The 21103-nt window shown below is 44.5% G+C and overlaps 1 protein-coding gene across 6 annotated transcripts in view; it reads left to right on the forward strand.

The window, feature by feature from the left end:
- Window positions 1-21103, forward strand: part of LOC138516963 (uncharacterized) — a 530457-nt gene that overhangs the window by 64748 nt on the left and 444606 nt on the right. For all 6 annotated transcript variants that reach the window (XM_069632440.1, XM_069632443.1, XM_069632439.1 and 3 more), the window contains one exon: window positions 12285-13186. In XM_069632440.1, coding sequence (XP_069488541.1) covers window positions 12526-13186 — 661 coding nt within the window. In that variant the 5' untranslated portion in view covers window positions 12285-12525. The remainder of the gene's footprint in view (window positions 1-12284; window positions 13187-21103) is intronic.

Raw genomic sequence — 21103 nt, forward strand, 5'->3', positions numbered from 1 at the left:
GTTCACAGGGAGGTGCGACATTTGCCCTTAAGTCAAACTGGACTGACAGGAATTGCCATTGCCTCAGTCAGGCTGTTGAAGTTCTTTTTGGGGGGAAAATACAGAACACAATATACATGGGTCTTTGCAGTCCCTCTTCCCAAATATCTAGTTCTATTTCTATGCATTTTACAGTATTATTTCCCATTGAGTTTCAAAAATGTCATTGCACTGCTTTACAAAAGCAGATATATGCGGCTGATTTTCTTTTCTTGTTAATTTCAAATGTGGTTTTCTGAAAGCTTTTCATAGCTTTGGCCAGTTTCTGTACAGAGGGTCATGCCTGGCAAATTAGTTTTTCGAAACTGACATATAGCAAGTGAGAGAGAGAGCTTCTTTTGAAGTACTGACTGAGTGAGTTAATTTGTTTCCAAAAGTAAATTCAGGCCGTGTTTCAGTAGATGGTTTCCCAGTACATCAGCTGCTTTGGGAATGTTTTTGCCGCACCTCGTGCTACTCGGCAGAAATGAAACATGCCAGGAGGGGTTTCCCTGAAGAGCACAACTTTTTGGAAAATGAAATCAAAAGTAAATTGCAAAGCTGTCTTGGGTGTCATGTGCGCAGCTTTAGCATCCAACATGACAGAACAAAAAAAGGTGATGCCGTCCTGCACACAGGTCATTTTCAGCTGGATTTAGATGAAGGCAAATGTAGCCATTCTCGGGGTGGATATGTTCAATCTCGCCCCGTATATGCTTAGAAGACACAGCACAGACATTTTTTTGTGTTACTGCTAAAATGCAGTTTTGTGAGGCAGGGATTTCTGTTAGGGCTGGTAAATATACCCCACATGTGTTTGATTTTTACTCAATGGACTGGTCGTTTTTGTAGCCTCGTTTTGTTGCTTTCGTTCATTTTTTTTTTCAATGTTGAAATGTCACCTTAATTTTATATATTTAGTGAACATAAAAATGAGGTTTTGACAGAACGTTTTCTTTTTCTTTTGTATTTATTTTTTATTTGGGCTCACTGTTTCATTTCTCCTCCGTTTTTTACATTATTTCTTTCCATGGCATGTCTTTGCAGTTTGTGTGGATACTGACCTCTTATATCTTGCTTTTTCTGCCACTGCTGGCATTACTAATGATACCAATGCTCTAGCTCTCAAACTCCATCTCCCAGCTTGGCTTTAAACACTGAATCACGGAGCCCACACAAATCAAGGGTCGAACTCTAGATTGGCTTTCTGACCTCACTTGCTCTCTTAAATTACTTCGGAATGAACCCATTGCCTGGACAGACCACCACTACATATTCTTTGCCATCCAGGGGACCACACCCCTGAGTCCTATTATGGCCCCCTCCCATCTCTTTCCAGGAACTCTCGGAACATAACACTGCCCAATCTACGTCCTCTAATCAATAACATCTTGGACGATACCAATTACAAGAGCCTAGATCCCACTTCCCTTGTTGACCTTTATAACAATACTTTAGAGTCAGCCATGAACAATATCGCACCACTCATAAAAAAGGCCAAACCAATTGCCCACCTCAACAATTGGTTCACACCAGAACTGAAAATCCTGAGGAATGAAAAGAGTGGCGGAATCTCCCTGGCGTAAATCACCCACTACTCGCAACAAGGCACTGTTTACCACAGCAGCTGCCTCCTACAAAACGGCCATTCTCACCAGGAAAAAAGAAATCTACAATAACTGATTCCTTAACGCTAAATCAAGGACTAAGGAGCTCTTCAGCATCCTAAGGGAACTGGAAACCCCAGCCCCGCCTGGTGTGCCAAGATACAAGCCCTAGCATCTGACAAAATAGCATCACTCCAAACCAGAATAGCCAAAAAGAACAGCCTCTCGAGCAGTTCATCCTCTAAACACTTTCCCAAGCAACAAGTCCCTCAGTGCCTGCCATTTGCATTCTCCCTGGTCACTCCCAAAGAAGTAGAAGACCTCATCAGAGGCCTAAAGCCCTCAAGATGACAAGGAGCTATCTGTCCGGCGCCAATCATCAAGGAACGTGCCAACAAGCTGTCTCCTTTCATTGCCACAGTGTTAAACTCCTCATTCAAGGCCGGCCTTGTCCCTAACAACCTCAAGGAGGCTTGGTACATGCCTCTCTTAAAAAAATAAAAATAAAATAAATCTAGACCCTAACATACCAACAAAGTACATGCCAATCACAACCGTCCCCTTCCGTCTAAAAATTCTGGACAGAGTTGCACACCTGCAAATCCAGAAACACTTGGAGGACAATAATTTACTTGGCCTCCGACAATCCGGATTTCGGCCTAGACATGGCACTCGGACAGCCCTCCTGGATCTGAAAATACGGATGGATGAGGCTAAAGACCAAGGCAAACTGGCCATTCTTCTTTTGTTAGACCTCTCGGCTGCATTTGATCTGGTCGATCAATAGATCCTTACTGAACATTTAACCACAGCAGCGGCCTTTTCTATCAACGCCTTTAATTGGATTACATTTTTCTTATCCAATCGCACCACCAGAGTCTTTTCGCCTTCCGCCTCAGCAGACCCGATCCCCATCCACTGTGGGATGCCCCAAGGCTCATGCGTTTCACCAACGCTGTACAACATATTCACAAAGCTCTTCGACCATCTTGACAACATGGGTGTCATCTACACGAACTATGCAGATGACACCCAGGTTCTCATCACGCTGTCAGGATGCTGCGAAGATTATTCTAAGCTAATTAACGATATCTACTTGGAAATTCAGGCATGGATGGCTGCCCACAGCCTCTGCCTCAATGATGAAAAAACAGAGCTCCTGATTGTCGGCATGCAGGCTCGCCTTAACAAGCTTGACCCGTGATATATGTTCTTCAATATTGACGGGAACCCGATTAAAATTGCGAAGGAGATAAAAACCCTAGGAGTTTATCTTGGCTCTACCTTGTCCTTAAAGAAACAACGGCCTACATCATCAACGGCCTACACCAACAAGCTAACCAATGCTTGTAAATCATACTTGTCCTCCACTAGTTGCATGACGTTAGCAAGAGCTTTAGCGCTTTCTAAGATGGACTTCTGCAACACGCTATTCCTAGGATCCTCTGAACAGAATCTCAACAGACTTCAGGTCCTACAAAACAACTCATTAAGATCAGCACTAAACAATCCTAGATCTAGCCACATCTTGAGCCTTAGACAGAAATCTAACTGGCTCCCAGTGTGCCATAGAATGACACTACGCGCTCTGGCAATCACCCACAAATGTCTGTCAAATTCTACTCCTAAATACTTAAGTTCTCCAAATACCAACCAGCCCGACCCACCAGATCTTCCCAAACACACTTAGTTCCTAGTTTTAAACTGCAGGAGGAGCCAGCTTCCCTGTCCAAGCTGCCAAATATTGGAACGCCTTGCCTCTCGTAACCAGGACTAATGTCTGGCAGAGGGACTTCCCAGGACCCCCCTTGTTTTTTGCACTCTTTGCCTCCCACCATTGGAATGGAACCTTCCTTCAGTGCTTTCAGAACCAGCGTAAAGGTAAAGATCTGGCTCACTGATAAGTCTAACAACAGAAGCCTTAGGCTGTACTACTAAAGCTGCTGCCAGCGGATCTATATTCTTGTCTTAACCATTCTGATTGCTATGCTCTTATCTGTATTTATTGACTGCCAGACCTACCTGTAACCTTGGTCGACCCACCTGTTGATATCCTATATACGTATGCCTGTAACATGATTACGTTTTCCAGCGCCTAGTTACCTCAGAGTCAGGTGCGCGATGCAAATACAAAATACAAATTACTTGGTCAGACATGGTCCACTATATTAGTCGGGCGCATATATTGCTCTAACACCGATTCCAAGAGCGGTGTATCTTCAAATACATCTGCTTCAATTGTTTCTGGTTGAATATTGGCTGCAGTTTTATTAGTGTAAATAAGTCAGGACTTTTTCAGCGTTTGTTTAGAGCATTCAGCATTTTTTCTTGTAGCTTGTCTGTTTACATGTTTTTCTATCAGGTCTTTTATTTTTTCTGAGAAAATGGTATTGACAGCAGTTTTTAGACCCATTATTCCAAATTGTCAGCTTTTAATTTCTTTGAATACTTCTAACAGAGTACCTCAGTGGGATTGGACTTTTATTATCTCAAACACGTTTACGAGTGACGTTAAAACATTGAGAGCTGATAACGTGACATCCGAGGGAATGTGTTAATCCGTTCTTTCAGCTGCAGACCTTTCATGCACATGTTGGCAATCATCCACTTCCAGTTGTGAATTTGTGGTTCGAGTTTCTACACTCTGTTTTAGTCCTATGTGCGAGAGGGAGCTGTTGGATTTGCTCTGCTGTGTTTTGTGGGACGTCAATGGCGATCATTTCAATTTCTAATTGCCGTGCTACAGGGAGTGTTGCGGCTTCCTGAATTTCAAAACTTGTCTGTCACCTGTGCTCCACCGTTTATTACAGAAGCAGGCATTTTTTTTCTTCATATTGTTTGCTGTTAAGTGTATTCGAGACCCTTTGCCCAAACAGTTTGCAGCGAGCTCACTACAAAGGTCTGCCTCGCCTCTTTCTGATTTACATGCAACACATTGGCTCAGCTTGAGCTTGGGCAATGTTTGAGAACGAGTTGGTCATGACGGGATATAATTGATTAGTTTTTAGCAAGTTGGTGTTGTGGCACTCACTCCATCTGCCATTATCTAGTTCGTGAGCACGTACATCATCAGTGAGTGATCCGCTGCATTAGTTATAAATATTAGAATGACTGCGCTGCATTTTCCATGATGGCATTTCAAAATGGGAGCTGTTTTGCACTAGCTGTCACTAGTTTCAATATCAAAAACACAGTTCAAACGCAAGTTGCTGAGGTGGGAGGAGACTTTTACTGATTACTGAAGTTACATGAACTCCTTGCCTCTGCACCTCAAGTACGAACAGCCACACTTAGCCGACACTTCTCCAGGCACGTAAAGGTCAGCTAATGTAGTTAGTTCTGGTACTGGGAGGGTCTTTTCCAAATTGGCTCCAAAAGCACAGAGAGCAGATCCTGGAATTGTGGGGCTGCAGAGTTTTACAGCCGAACAGCTACACTTGGACACTTCTCCAGGTGCCAGTAGCAGGTTCTCATTCTTGGGTCATTTGACAGTGTTCAACTGGATTTGTATGCGCTTGTAACTGCAGGTCAAAACCGGGCTCCAATGCGGTGAGTCTGCATTATGTCCGATTCAATAAGGTGTATAAGCAGTGCAGTTCGGATGGGTTCACCAGAGTTGGTTGGACGATCGAGCTGGTTCGAGACTAATAGTTACCACTGGGTCAAGTAGGCGTGGGCCCCTAATAGCTTCCAGGTTTGTGTCGATGCGAGGTCCTGATGGATAGTTCAGATGCATCGGTTTGTAGGCATTTGCAGCGGTGAGCTGGTGCTAGAACTGATGCGGCATTGAGCGTTGCTGGTGCAGTGATGCGCTTATCTGGTAGTGGTTCGTAGATGGGTCGAGAGTGACAACGGCAGCACTGCAGGCCTGTGTGTTTTTGAAGGCTTCTAATAGGGTCAAATCAGTTTGGGAAGGTCTGGCTGCTTGAGGCATCTTAAGAGTGCTGTGAGCCCCTCTAGGGGCCCTAGGATAAGGTGAATCATTCTTACTCTTCAGTTCAGGTAGCTTGGTTGGCATGTTACTCTCCTCTTGTGAGGAACCTGGTTCCAGTGCAGCAGGCACAATGTAGGTATTGGCACACATCAGTTACCCCAAGCGTTCCCAGGGATAGTTCAGGGACAGAGCTCTCCTCTGCCTTTGCACCCATCTTCACCTCTGTGGCAGTCCAAAAGGGTTACAGATATGTCTTGTTGTCTAGAAAAGAAACCAGGAAGGTTTGGGAAAGCCCTTCCTTTATAAAGATAAACAGTCACAGGTGATTAGACAGAAACAACCCTACTGTAACAACGTGACCCTGCCCATCTTGCATCATACCCAGAGTGCCTTGTCCTGCAGGAAATGGAGGGGCCGAAAAGGAAAGGGCCCCACAGAAAAAAAGATGATGGACTCCTTTCTCGGGTTCACACCATTCTCTCTAGCTACCCTAACTCTGCCTGCTTCCCAAGCCTGCACTTCAAAGGCCTTTTGGTACATAGCACCCTGATGTGAGGCTGGCCTTTACAATGTGAGTCTCCTTTTGAAACTTCAGGAGATCTCCTGCTGAGGACTCCCTTGCTCTGGGGGATTAACAGAAGCCCGCATCCTGGCGTCTGTCTGCCAATCAGCCTCCCATAAATACGCATTGCCCTTACGTAGCCTGGTTCTCCACAACCTTTTCACCAGCAAAATCCTCTGGGTGGTGCGGATACTGCAAGCACCATGCAGGGACCCTACTTCATGGATTGGATGATAGTTTTTGCAAATGTTCTGTTTCTTTTGTGTGCGTGTGTGTGCGTGCGTGCGTGCATGTGTGTGTGTGTGTGGGGGGGGGGGTCTTCCCCATAGCATCTTTAATTTTCCTCTTCCTCAGTGCAGTCCCTCGTCCTTCACTCCCAGTCTCACCTTCTCGGTGTAGACCCTGCCCCCCCACCACCCTTCTTTTCCGGTCGAGTCACAAGCCCTTCCCACTACTATTCCTGGGTGCCGTCTATTGTACCCCCTGCCCTCCTACATCCTACTCATCCCCTGCGCAGTCCCTCGTCCCCTTCGGCGCAGCCCCTCTTCTCCCTAACGGATCCCTCTTCTAGAGGGAAAGCAGATGAACGCTCCTAGATAACCATGCATATGACAACAGTTATAAAAATTTGTGTATAAGGGACGTTAGAGTAGACTTAAACAATAACCCCCTGAACATCACAGGTGTTGGAAGCTAAGCTGCCTTAACTATTAGCCCCTTGTTGCACAGCCCATAAACACAGTGCTGCCATTGACAATTGCCTGCACCTACAGGCCGCTGATGCCATCAAAATTGTGCCTCAATTACATCACTAGTACCAGTCATACTGGAAAATTGATCTTTTTCTTCTTTCAAGACGCCGGGCATGCTGTGAACTGAACTCCTACTCTTCTACACCTTGTCCAAGTTGGATTTGTCCTACGGTGTGACTGCTTGTGATTCCCCAGCGGTACGTCCTGCCGGATACCCAGGGGCTGCTTTTTAGCTTTTGTTCATCAAATCTTTATTCTGAACCCTGAGAGCTGTTGGAAGCACGTGCTACTGTTCAACGTAAGATGAATACTGACCACTGGCCATACATTCTGCACTGATCGTTTTCCCTCTAAAGGAGAATTACAACGTCCTACGTTCCTCTGCCCCCCTTGTTTTCTCCTCTCGTTGCTTGTAGAACCTGTGCTACCAAATTGCCCATCCACTCCCTCCCTAGTTAACTCCCTGCTCTCTTGTATCTACTACTAACCCCCCCACACCCTCCTACCCTGTTACCGTGTCCTTCCCTCTGTGATTCGCTTAGTTGCGTCCCGAATAAAGTTCTGCGCTCAATACTCTAATAATAGTTGGGGTCTGGATTTTCTGCATCAACTGTACCTCTCTCAGTACATATAATCGAGGTGTTTCTGACAGACTAAACATGTAATGCTTGTAATCGCCATTCCATACGTGCTGGCTTCTATTGAGTCTTTTTCATGCTTTGCGGTGCTCTCTCCGTGCTACCTGCTGTTGTTGCACTTATTCAATGCTTTCATTACCCTCAACCCTATCTACTTGGTGGGTTCTGCAACTAGTGGTCGGAGCGAAGTGCCTTGGACAGTGGGCGTGCTCGACAGAGTGGGCCCTGGACAAGGTACCCCACTGGGCTCCAATCCGAAATGAGTGCCCTATCGTCATACCCCATGCCTATAATCTATGCCCTCTGCTTGCCTATTAATGTGTTGGATTACAGAAATGCGCTGCAGGAATAACGCTTTACTGAGATGCCTTAGTTCATTGCTGAAGGCTGTCCAAGTCGGTGGTATAGAACACATTTATTTATTTTGACATTTGTATAGCGCACCGAACCCAGAGGCATTTAGGCACTTTACTTAAGATGGTTGGATACGACAGTTGCTTACATTGGAGGATACAAACTTGGTTTCAGCGGTTGCATACTTTGATTACTGTGGTTACATCGTACGTACATGTCATACAGAAAAGGGTGCAGTGGTTACATCTTGTATACAGTCAAACAGAAAAGGATGCAGGCTTGGTTACAGTGGTTGCATCATGCATTTAAGTTACATTCCAGCAATTATGTGCTGGAGAGGCACTGTTAAGCTGTTTAGGGTACTGATAGGATTGGCTGTAGTTGTTACTGCTACGGGGGACGAGGAGGGGCAGGTATGAGGGGGGTGGGTGCTGTGGTTCTCCTACCTGTCTTGAGAAAAGAGCCAGGTTTTGAGGTTTTTTTCGTAAGAACCAGAGGGAGGGGCTAGTGGCATGGAATTCTATTTCTTTTGCTGCAATCACAGCGAAGCTGGTTCCTCCAGCTTTTTGCAATCTGTATTTTGGGATGACCAAGAGGCAGGAATAGGGTGATCTGGTGTGCCTTTTAGAGTAGGTTTTGGAGATTTGTCTGGCGTGATATGTTGGTGCACTGTTTGAGAGACATTTGTGAGTTATTGATAGAGTTTTAAAGGTGATGCGATCCCAAACTGGTAACCAGTGGACATTTCGTCTGGCTGAGGAAAAATGTTTTTTTATGGACATTGAGAGCAACTCTTACTGTGTTATTCTGGACTATTTTGTATTCTGGACTATTTGTAGTTTGATGTTTCGGGCACTCGAGCCTGTAAAAAGTGATTTGCAGTAATCGATCCTGGAAAGAAAGAGCGCTCTGGCCAGGGTGATACAGTTGTCAGTGGATAAGAAGGGTCTGCTGGCATTGATTAGTTTGGCAGTGTAGGCAGCTGCCGTCGCAATATCATGTACAATTGCACTAGTTATGTCTGAGCGTTGCATTAAACCGAAACCAGCCTCAATCGCCTTAAAAGCTTGGATTATGGGTACATACACTTGCATTAGGTAGCGTTTATAGGGCCAAGAGCAGCGCGCCTCTTGCTGCTCCGTGCTCAGTAGACTAAAAGTGTAAACTTTTTATTTAAAATCAAAAAAAAAATCAAAAAAAAATCTTTATTTTATGTGCAAAGCAGGAAATTTAATGGGACAGTGAGGTCTGTCAAATTATCAGTAGAGAATTTACAATAAGAAGTGTTTAGTGGTGATGACACAGCATTGAGCGGTGTTTGGGGTGGCTATTGTCTGTGTTGTGAAGGTTGGGCGGTTACAACCCCAGGATCAAAATCTGATCAGCAGGAGTTGAAAACTGCTCCTGGGTGTTGGCCGTCACCCAGCGCACATGAGCTGCTCTGGCGAGTTGGGAGTGTATCTGGATCTTCCAGAGTTTTCCTACTGCTTCTTTACAGAACTTTTTAAGCATGCGAAGTGTATTTGCATGCAACTAGTTTGGCTGGTCGACGGATCGGGGCAAGGGGGAGGGCTGAAATCCCTTTATCCTCGATATGTTACGCTACGGTGGTTACGCTACGGTGATGATTTAGTTATGGTGACGCTAGCGATATGTAATGTGGGTTACAAGTGCCTAAGTTGCAGACTGGGCTCCATCCTAGCTTCACTATTTAACCAAAGTTTGTGCAAATTATTTAGTCTTCATCTTCATTTATCTGCCTAAATTGGTAGCTCCTACATTGATTTACTTTGCAGTGTGCGCTATTTAAAAGAAGACTCCCTTGTGTTTACTAGAGTGCAGATGAGAGCAACAGCAAAGAACTCTGCTGCTAAGAACTTTCTGCCAAAGAAAGGTACAAGCAGAAACTTTTAAAGGTACATAGCGTCATGATGACGCGACAACATACAATAAAAACCAGCGTAGCTGATTGGGTGGACCCTATACAGGTGATGCCTTTATCCATATGGGATGGAAGTTTATTGGTCCCAGTCCATCTGTCGTCATCACGTCGTTGCTGCGGGGCTCATCTCCTCGCGTTGAAGGTCAGGAAACAAGTGAATTATACTCCTATTACTGTGCTCTTGGCAGGCCTTATAATGGACACACAGAAGGTGCCAGGGTGTACACACACACACGGACACACACACGGACACACACACGGACACACCCAGCACCTCGCAATACAAATCACGTGAATCTTGCTTCAATGATACACCCTGTCCATCCTCTTAGAAAATTTTGGGGTTGGTGGTCAAAGTGCACCTGGTGTCATGGAATTCAGGGATCTTAGGGTTCAGTCAGTTATATGGGCTTTAACTCGTAGTCACTTGGGTTATGGGCCGCGTCATGCTTTGGCCAAAGTGAGAAGGCATGCACACCAGGCACCGGCCTTTGATCGCAGCCTTATAGGGCACATTCCTCTTGGGTGAAAGACACATCTTTGCAACAATGAACAAACTGTGTGGCGGTGTGAACTGTCCTCATGGGTGCTCGGCCATGACTGGCGATTTCTGTAGTTTCGTGGATTTGGGCCTTCTGCATGTAATTCTGCCTTTTCTTCTACCTAGGAATATTAATAACTACACAAATTGGCGATGCCACCCGTACCTTGGACCACCCCATACGAATAAACTGATTATATTAGCATAGGGTGCTGCTGAAGAGGAAAGCGTCCCTTTCACTGACACCCTTCCCCCCCCCCAATCCCCCTCCCCTCCGCCCTGGCTCATCACAGCACCTCAAATGCATCTTGTCCTACTTTAAAGCGCCTGGTGGGGGGGGGGGGTCTGCCCCCTTCCCAACAAGAGCTTTACATTTTCCCTCTCTCCACCAACTATGCCACTGATTCCGACTTGCTGCGCTCCGTGTACCAAACATGGATGGCCTCTCACTTGCTGTGCCTGAACGACAAGACGGAGACCCTCCTTGTTGGCTCCCAAACCATCCTCAATAAACTGGACAAAGCCTACAGCTCATTCACCATCGAGGGGATCCCGATCCCAGTGTCAAGCTACGTTAAGACCTTGGGTGTCCACCTTGATGCCACCCTCTCGCTCACGTGCCAGGTCCATGCCATTGACTCTTAAGCAGCCTACATCACAGCACATCTCAACGTGAGCAGGCCATTTCTTTCCTCTGACAGCTGACTCCATATCGCCTAGGCGCTCATTTGCTCGAGGCCTGCCTACTGTAATTCCTTCTTCGCAAGGTCCCGCACCCGGAACATTGCCAAGTTACAAGGAGTACAGAACAACACCCTCGGAGCTGTACTAAACATCACAAAGCGGGAGCATATATTCGCTGCCAGAAACCTGGCTCACTGGCTCCCTTTCGGAGCGTATCATTTTAAAAACATTAGCCATTACTCATGAATCTATAACCAACGAGGCCCAGGCCTAGATGTTATACAAAATTAACAAAATCCAGTCTGCTAGACCTATCCGCTCCACGAATGCCCACATGCTGAACACCCCAAGATGCAATCTAAAGAGAGCAGAGGGCTCAAGCTTCAGTCATTGCCTGCAAATACTGGAATATGCTGCCCACGTTGCTAAGAGCAGAAAAATCCTGCTTGACATTTAGGAAACATCTCAAGACTTTGTGCTTTGCCGATGGTCCTCTTCCAATGTAATAAACTGGCCGCCGCCAACCAACCACATACGTTGTACCCTTGTAACTTATTTTATGCAACCTTTGTAACCGGCGCCTTGATCCCCTGGGGTTTAGTGTGCTTTATAAATGTAAAAATAAATAAATTGTGAGCAAAATGGTTGAATGAAGTAGCACAGCATCAAATGCCTTTGCAGTCGCAAAATCTAGGAGTGCTTAGATGCAATCCTACACATAATGGAAGTGTATGTTTTGCAATAGTCTCTTCTTTGATGTGCCTACTTGTTACTTGTAAATACTGCAATTCTAAGTTAATAAAATCAACTTTTGTTTATATTGTTGGAGCGTGGTTACAGTGCAGGGTTTGTGGTATGGAGGTACGCATTCTAATGTTTCATCATAGGCGCAATGTGGCCTAGAAAATGCTTTGGCACATCATTAGCGAAGCAAGCAGAAGGCAAGCAACTTCAGGCATAAATTCTCAGAGGTAGTGTGTCCGACATGGCGTAAGTTGTTATACTGGGAGGTTGTTCCCGACGCTTGTCACATGTTAGCAAATGCTGTGCTGGTTATGAAAGTCGCTCCCTAATGATCAAAGGAGGGCAGTACACACTTCATTGTTCTGCTTGCCTTGCTGAAAAATGGGGATATCCAAACTGTATTGTCTGCTTGTGACTTCTAATAATGTTATCTATTGCTAATTTGCAATGTGAGTGCTCTGTTCAAACTGTACTTTAACAATTGATACCATTCCTATTTTCATTTCAGGTGCAGGTTGTACTGATTTTCAGAAGAGCAGTCTGATCTGGTAGAATATCTTTCACAGCAGCTGTCTTGTTCGTTGAGGTGGGAGTACTGAAAGTGCTGTGGAGTATTAAATTCAGTAGTGGGGTAGACCCTTCTCCCTTCATGTGTGGTGCGTGCTGTGTGACGTGAGGCTAGGGTAACACAGCAAGGAGAAAATCGCCCAGTGCCACAGTGAAGTGAGAGTAACTCTTGTTAAAGGACAATGGAGCTGCCACCGAGGATGCTCCAGTTGCCGACACTATCTGATCACCATGAGTCCCAAGTACACCTATTGGGGACATCCCAGATTCCTGTGCAAGTCATCAAGTTTGGAAAGATGAAGCCTGGGGATGATCCCGAAACCTTCCTAAGGGCGTTTGAATATGTGGCGGAGAGTGCTCTATGGCCTAAAGAAGTGTGGGCAGAGCGCTTGGGTCCTTTGCTTTCTGGGGATGCTTGCGCGGTTTATCAGGCTTTGCCTCAAGGCATTGCAGAGGACTATGATGTAGTAAAAGAATCCATCCTCGATCATTTGGGCGTGAGTGAGAGGAGCTACCAGCGAAAGTTCCGCAGCCTTCCATTCACAGAAGGAGCCAAACCCCGGGCAGTGGCCCATGAGCTGCGGGACTTGGCTAGGCGGTGGCTGAAGCCAGAAATGCGCAGCCCCGAGGAAATTGTGGAAATCATCGTTGTGGAGCAGTTCATTCAGATCCTGCCGCCAGGTGCTGGGGAGTGGATTAGCCATCACATGGCCTCCTTGTCCCTTGATATCGCTGTGCAGTTGATTGAGAGCTACCTGGCTGGAGGAGACTTCCAAACACTGTCCGCGGAGGGACACCCTGTTGTCGAGATGACGCCGCAGGTGGAAGAGCAGCACGTTGAAGGTACAGCTTAAAGCTCTGTATAATTTACTTTTTGCTTTTACTCAAGGTTTTTTATCTCCTTGTGTGTGAAAACCTTAGGTATGATTTAGCTTACACATCGGGGTTCTGTCGATTGATCATTGTGGTCCTTGGGGATGCGTACCTTCCGTTGACTAAGTCGGGGTAATGTAGGAGGTATGTGTTGCATCCATCTGTAAATCGTCCTGATAGCTGGGGACTTTAGATCTACGCTGGGGCTCTTTTAGGCTTTTTACCAGTTTGCTGTAATGCAGTGTTTCGTGGTGCTGCAAATTAGTGTGAGGCGGTCACACGAATTGTTCGCAGCGCATACTCTGTGGAAAGGAAGTGTTGTACTCTAGTTCTGCTTCCTTTGGAAGAAGGAAAATAAGTCTCTCTTCACTAGATAAGAGTTAAAACTATTCACAGCGGGCCTGTCCGACCGTCGCATTGTGTATTGGAAACCCAATACCATCTTGGTGAGGACATGCTTGAGTTACAAGTAATTCAGTTTGGATACATATTAACCCCCTTGTTATAGGCAGCTTCACTGCATTGGGTTATTGTCCACATAGATATGTTTTAACTGTTAAAATTCGGTCTAACAAACTCCCCCGCCCCCTTACCCGCTGAGATATTGCAGTCTAGACTGCTGGAAATGGAAAACATTTATTGGGGTACCCCTCTTCTCTTTGGAGGGTTGGGGCTGTGGGGAGGAGGGAGCAGAGCCGAGGGGCGTGGCCCCAGGCCAGGTCATGCAACACAGTAGCTCTTCATAGAACAAAATTCTTCAAATTTGCATAAAAGCAAAGAGCATTATAGGAACATAAGAATGCCCACATTTTTAAATTTGAAACTGGTCTTGTAGTGATTCAGTAAGAAACCTTTTTGAGTGAATAATGGAAGTTTGACTCTGCGGTTTTGATTGGTCACACTGCTCAACCTGACAAAATGATTTCTGTAGGTTTCAGAACAGCAACAAGTATGTGAGGTTTTGGCTGTTTCTGTATTCAGTCTCCCTGAGTCTTCTGAAAGTAGTCTGCTTTCAGAAGATTGGTATTCCTAAGTACACAAAGTGGTCTGTAACTTCCAGGGGTCCATTATCGTATTACGAACCAGCCCTACAGATAACCAGCACTACAAAGGTGCATTGAACACTTTACTCCCTAAAAATGGGCAAATACTCTCAAACAATAAAAATAGGGAGTAAAAATACTGCCAACAAAAAATAGGACACAGAAACACAATCACTTGTGCCCCTGCTTTCACCCGCACAGTTCCATGGATATATTTGGACCAGTGGTGCACATAGTACCACAGGTAAAAGTACTATTCTTACTGCCTAATCGGAAGAAGTAAGCATGTATCTTTTAATGTGCAGTAAAAACTAGATGCAAAGAAATAATTATTATAAAAACATTTCCGTCTTCAGTTAAAAACAGTTTTACTTGCTTCTAAAATACTCCCATTGGGAATTGGACTTGCTTTTTGACTCCCTAAAAAAAAAAAAAAAAAAAATCCTTTTACTTCCAACTTATAAAATACTCCCACTTCCAAAGCTTATCTGGAGCACTGTTGCCCAGCTTCTTATTTCCAGCAGAGAAACTCATAACCTTTGTCTTCCCCCTTAATGACCTTCAGCCTCTTAACATTCTCTGGAAGCCAAGAGTTCAGCAAATGAATACCATCTTCATAAGCCAGCTAATGTCTGCTCCTACTGCCCACTTTTGACGGGCCCAGATATGCTCTCTCCAGCACAGTGCCCATATCGGATATACAGGTTAAACAGATATGGGGCCAACACCAATCCTTGGCGTAGCACCCTATCTGTTTTCACATGTCTAGACCGCGAACCTCTCTGAATCGTCATATATTGCAGTGGATCCTATTTGTAGGGTAACTTTAAACGTGGGTTAACTCCCAGGACTGTCGCAGGCCCCCCTGTATACTCCACTTCAGATAACAATTTTGTAGATAGACATGCATTACCAATAGCAATAATGAGGAATCTACAGGAACAGAATAAATATTATTATATAGATTTGTATTGATCTCATTTAGGAACTGATACGTTGCTAATACCTTTTTTCTTTTGTGTCTTTTTCCTTCTCCCCGGGTACCCCCTCCCTCTCTTAATGATATTGGTGTGTGGGACATATGCAGTATAAATACCATTGATGTCTAGATAAGGATTTTTGACACAGGATTTATGATGCAAGGATTATGGAGTCATAGCCATCAGTCACAAGGTCTGCGTGGTCATGTACAGATGTTTTCTTTCCCTGATGAGAAGTGGAAGGGTCGAAACGCGTGTTGGCAAATTTTTGAGTGTACAACTTGTCGAGATTCATATGGAAATGTGTTTGTGTACACTTCACATACAATTAATTCTGGTCTGATCAATTGTTCTAATTACGTAGCAACTGCCTTTATTTGGGATTTACCAATGAATGTTTAAATATTTTGTTAGGATTCATATAGGCTAATAAAGTTCAATCTAGCTTGTGTAAAAAAACTACCAGATGGCATATTTGAATGGAAATTTGACTGTATATCTAATATTGGTATATTGAACACACTCATGCCGAGAACCACTTCTGTGTATGGTACTTATTCTTATTTGATTCAGTAAGGACATATACTTTTCATATATGATTAATGCGAATAAACATTAACTGTTCTAAGGCAAACCAGTGCAAGTGATTTTTGATTTTTGGATCAGGGATGAATTATATACGTCAGAGTTTTTTATTTTTAGAAAGGGTCATTTTCTGACCCTTAATGCTATCATCCGAAATCTTTATCGGATAGCGGGCCTAAGATTTTTGCCAGCTGCCTTGTGAGTAGGTTAGAGCAGTGGGTGTTGGAAAATAATATACTATCTATTTACCAAGCAGGGTTTAGAAAGGGCTTTATGTCAACGGACCATGCATTTGTCCTTGCTACTATAACAGATAAATGAGAGATTTAGAGGTGGAATAGTGTATGCCGGTTTTTTGGACCTAGCAAAAGCTTTTGATTCTATCGATCGCTCCCTCTTGTGGAATAAATTATACAAAATGGGGGTTCTGCCACTCTTCTGAAATTAATGATTTCTCTCTATTCCAATCTAAGATCGTCAGCGATTGGCCCTCCTAGTTTTGGGGCTAGTGAGGAGTTTGTGACGAATAAGGGTGTTTGCCAGGGCTGCCCAATGGCCCCTTTGCTCTTTATCATCTTTCTTTTAGATTTTATGCTGGACCCACTGCATCTCGGTCTGTCACCGCTTTGTATAAATGGTGTCATCTACCACTTCTTTCTATATGCAGACGATTCTATCCTATTAGATTTAACAAAAGGATTAAGGACCAGTTTGAGTTCTGCAACTAGTTACTTTGAGGAACATGGCTTGAGCTTAAATTTAAATGAGACTAAGATAGTGGCTTTTGGATCCAATACAAAGAAATTTAATTGGTCGATAAATAATACAAACCTTAATGCTGTGGATTCATATTCTTATTTAGGTGTGCTTTTTGGAGGAATTTATGGTCTGCACATCTACAGTTGCTGGAAAACCTGTTACAAACTGGCTTGAGGGGCGTCTGATGAGATACGGCGGCAGCCTCCGTCTAGACAAATGCATCCAGATGTTGGAAGCAAAGGTGTATTCATCTGTTTTATACTGTAGTGAAATATGGGGCAACATGTCTAGCTTGGCCCTGGATCGTATTTTGCACATCTATTCGAGGAAGCTGCTTGGCATGGGCCCAAGCACTCCAGGCTTAACTCTTGCCTTTGAAGTTGGGGTTTTAAATAGCTGCGTGCGTGCCTAATTTAGATTTCTTGACTAATTTCGGAAAATGCACTCTGGCTCCTCGTAGAAACCAAATATTATGAATGTCATGGGTGGATTAACAAAAGCCGGGATCTATGGTGAGTACCCCTGATATAAGAAATGTTGTGTATTATGTAAGTGGGACGCTGATTTTAAATAGTTAAGGGGTTTTATTGACCATGTGAGAGTTGGAAAAAAAGAAAGTTATAATCTAACCTTGCTATAAATAGTATGACCCATCTGGACTCACTCGGCCATTTGGCATTAGCATGGTGTCCACATTAGGATTTGGGTACGTTGAGCGCCATTCGATCACCAATTCACAGACGTATTCTTGCAATGGTGAGATTAAATATTCTGCCACTAAGGAACCGGAGGTTGTTGCAGTTTAGATCTAAGCACTGCAATTGGTGCCATAGAGGATTTACAGCACATTCTGCTGATCTGTACAAGAGTATTGGATCTAAGACGCCAGTTCTTTAAAAGGCATTGTATTTGTAATAATAGTAGAACTTTTCTGGAGGCAATGAATTTTGTTTTGTCTTGCACTGATTCATGGTTTGAACGATCTGTGCGAATATATTGTCACCGCTTGGAAAGGAATTTTAATTCCATTTTTATCATGTACGATTATAAATTTACATTATCTTTTTAGCACATTTTGTTTTTAATAGGGTTTTATTTTTGTAATTTGAATTTCTCTTTGTAAATGGTGAAAACTGAAATAAAGTATCCTTTCACCTAGTTATAATGCACATTAAAAGATGCAGGTTTTCTTCTTACAATGCGACTTTAATAGTACTTTCTTTCTGTGGTACTGCGTGCACTACTGGTCCAAACAGATCTATGGAGCTGTGTGGGTGATAGCAGGGGCACAAGATTCACTGTCTCCTGTTTTTTGTCGCGAGTATTTTTATTCCGTATTTTTATTTTTGGGAGTATTTGTCGATTTTTAGAGTAAAAGTAGCCGATACAGGGTAGTAGAGGAGAAAGTGTGACAAAAACGTGGGTCCCACTTTGATCTGACAATACACCTGAGCATAGCAAAGTATGGCAAGTGTTTGAATGGTCAAGCTGTCCTAGGGGAAGAAAGAGCAACTCCTGGGCTGCGGTCTGCCTGGTTTGGAACCGTGTTGCAGGCCTGCGCCAGCTATGGCATTTAAGCAGGCATGGGGATAATGAATGCTTACTGCTTGTTACAGATGCCCGCCACTCCTCCCCGTAGCGTAGGTTCACTGCTTACTATATACGGGAGCTTTGAACAATAACCTCGACGGCCGCAGGTTCTGCGAGTGCCAGGGATTCGAGTCACACGACGCCATCGCCCAGCTTCAAACCTAATGTTGGGCTGCTGACTCGAAAGAACAATAGTTGGCTAGTCCCACAGGTGAGCTATAAAATTAAATGCGTACTTGAAGGACACCTATTTTATTACTACAGGAGCCCATACTGACTATATAAAAATGGATGCTTACAAATGTGTTACAGTAAATCTTTTATGAAGCACACATTACAGTCGTGATCATGACGGCTAATCCATTATCTAAAGCTATTCTCAAAAATGAATCTATCCGGCTCCATCTTAACCTGCATACACAAGGCTAATAACATCCTAGCAGAGTAGGCCTTTCAGCTATTCATACTTTGGCCTTTCAGTCGTTGCAATGGCATATCATGTAAATGTTTCTGGGGCTAAGTCTTTTTCGCCGTGCTTTTTAAAAGTGCAACACGGTTTAGGCTGTAGTTATTGGTTTACATTGATTGTAAAATTAACAGTAGCAGTTTATTGATGGTGAACAGATATTTATATCCTTTTAAGAAAGAAGGTCCGGGATGATGGCTGGGGGAAATGCAGTGCAACACAGGTTCGAATCCCGCTCCTGCGTTTGGAGACTGGCGTTATAAAAGATTAATTAAGGAGTACTTGGACAGCATAAAAGAGGGCATTCGGCTGGTAATCGGTAGGCCTCACACAGATCGAGGTCTAGTTTGTCCAGAAGAATTCCTGGGTATCTGAGGTGGTTTGTGGAGTTCGGAGGAGGATTATTGCGGAGAGGTGGGATTGGAGTTTTTAATCCAGCATAGTAGAATCCAGCAGAGGATTGAATATGATGGTTCTGATTGAGATGTATAGTTACTTGGAAGTGCTGGTTTAATGGGTGAAAGGAGGGTATCCTGGTTTAGTGAAGGTAAGGTGCATTGAAACACTTGTGTATAGGCGCGTTATAAATGCCATATCATTTATATCATTGACCGGCGCTACGAAAGCGATTTTGAGAGGTGAAGTGCCTTTGTTGGGATAGAGACTGCGACGAGTTTTCCTGCTTTGTCTTTTCATTTTTTAAATGCCCACCTATTCATTTGTCAGCAAGCAATTATATTTTTTACATGTTCTATTTTGAGAACAAACCTTCCCGAATGACTTCTGAGGCAAGAAACGATTACTAGCAGGTAAGGAAAGCTGCCATAGAACCATAGAATTTTAGTATTCTAGGAAAACCTGGCAAATCTAGGCACGGGCAAGACAAATGTATGCTGCCAACTCAGTGATTAGCCGAAATTATCTGGAAACCGAGCACTGAGGACCAGGCACATAAGCTATGGATAGGAACGTGAGAAACAAACCCAAAAAGTGACTTGTGAAATTTATGAGAATGGTGCAAAGTGGGATTAAAGACTGGAGGGCAATAAAGTGACACTGCAGGGAGAAATAGGAGTCCGCACTTCTAAAACCTTTGGAGTTTGTGTGTTGAGAGGTGGAAGCTCACAGAAAAACAGACTACTGCAGAAGTGAATAGAAAGGCAGTAGCTATGTCTGTAATAATATTCAATTCTAATGTATGTTCTACTCAGCCACAATATTCTGTCGCAAGTCTCTCCCCTTCTCACCTGTCTGTATTGTTTACTCGTGATCTTCGGAGAGGTCTTTTTTCGCACAGTTCGGGATCGAATTTCAGTGTTTGGTTTGTAACCCAACTCCAGGATACGTTCAGATTTTGGAGACCGGGAAATAACGAGGTTCGCACTCGGAGACCCGAATGCGATAGAAATCCAGGATATGCAAAGGTAAGGATAAGGGGAAGGAAGGAAGAACAGGAATTCAGGGAACCGGGAACCAGGAACAAAGGTAAGCGCTGAACGAGCTCCGGCAACACACATCTGACTACTGCAAGCGGTAGCGTTGAGACGCAAAGAGCCGCGGGGCGTGTCTGCTTTGTAGAGCGTGTAACGCAGAGACTGGCACACAGCGTTCCGCGTTCAGCGGCCATGTTGGGAGGACTACTGAATTCAGTCCCCTATGGGTCGGGGACCACGAAGTCCAGAAGGGATGCAAACGGCGGTTCATGACACATTCCTTCTCTCCGCCCTTCACATTCCCGGCCTCTCTCCATCAAATCTGATGTAGCTAGTAAATGTGCCATGCTAGGAGTGGTTCTCCAACCGGAATTGTGCGAGGTGGCATGTAGAATTCGAGGGACGGTTAGGGAATGGAAACTGGGGTTACACCATGGGACTGGATGTATATAACAATACGAGTTACTTGAACTCTCCTTATTTTGGTTGGTACCGCCATCCATCAAATAGGCAATGTAGGATACTGTAATATTCAGAAAGCAAAGCAGGCTTTCAGGGAGTGATTCAAAATGCTGGCCAGAGGGGCACCAAGCAGGAGTGAGACTTCGATGGTACTGCCACTGGTGAAAGTCCTCTTATGAGAGACTTCTTTGTCTCCAGCTTTTCTCCTGGAGGGAGGGAGGGAGGGAGGGAGGGAGGGAGGGAGGGGGAGGGAGAGAGGGAGGGAGAGAGGGAGGGAGAGAGGGAGAGGGAGAGGGAGAGAGGGAGGGAGAGGGAGAGGGATACAGATACAGATACAGATACACGTCGAGGTCCCAGAGGTTGTTTTTTTCTGACATCGTTGATGGAAGCTTTATCGCGCAGTTCCTTTCGGCTGACGGCATTGATTATTGTTAAATTAGCGTTAGTTACTCTTTCTATCCTTTTACTACACCTACTTTCAGCAGCATCTTCAATGGTGGTTGAAAGGACGAAAGTCAAGGCTGCACCGGGCATCTGCCCAAACAGCAGGGAGAGTGGGGGTGGACATT

The sequence above is a fragment of the Ambystoma mexicanum genome, chromosome 6q, assembly GCF_040938575.1.
Source record: "Ambystoma mexicanum isolate Mex_15411 chromosome 6q, UKY_AmexF1_1, whole genome shotgun sequence".
Lineage (NCBI taxonomy): Eukaryota > Metazoa > Chordata > Amphibia > Caudata > Ambystomatidae > Ambystoma > Ambystoma mexicanum.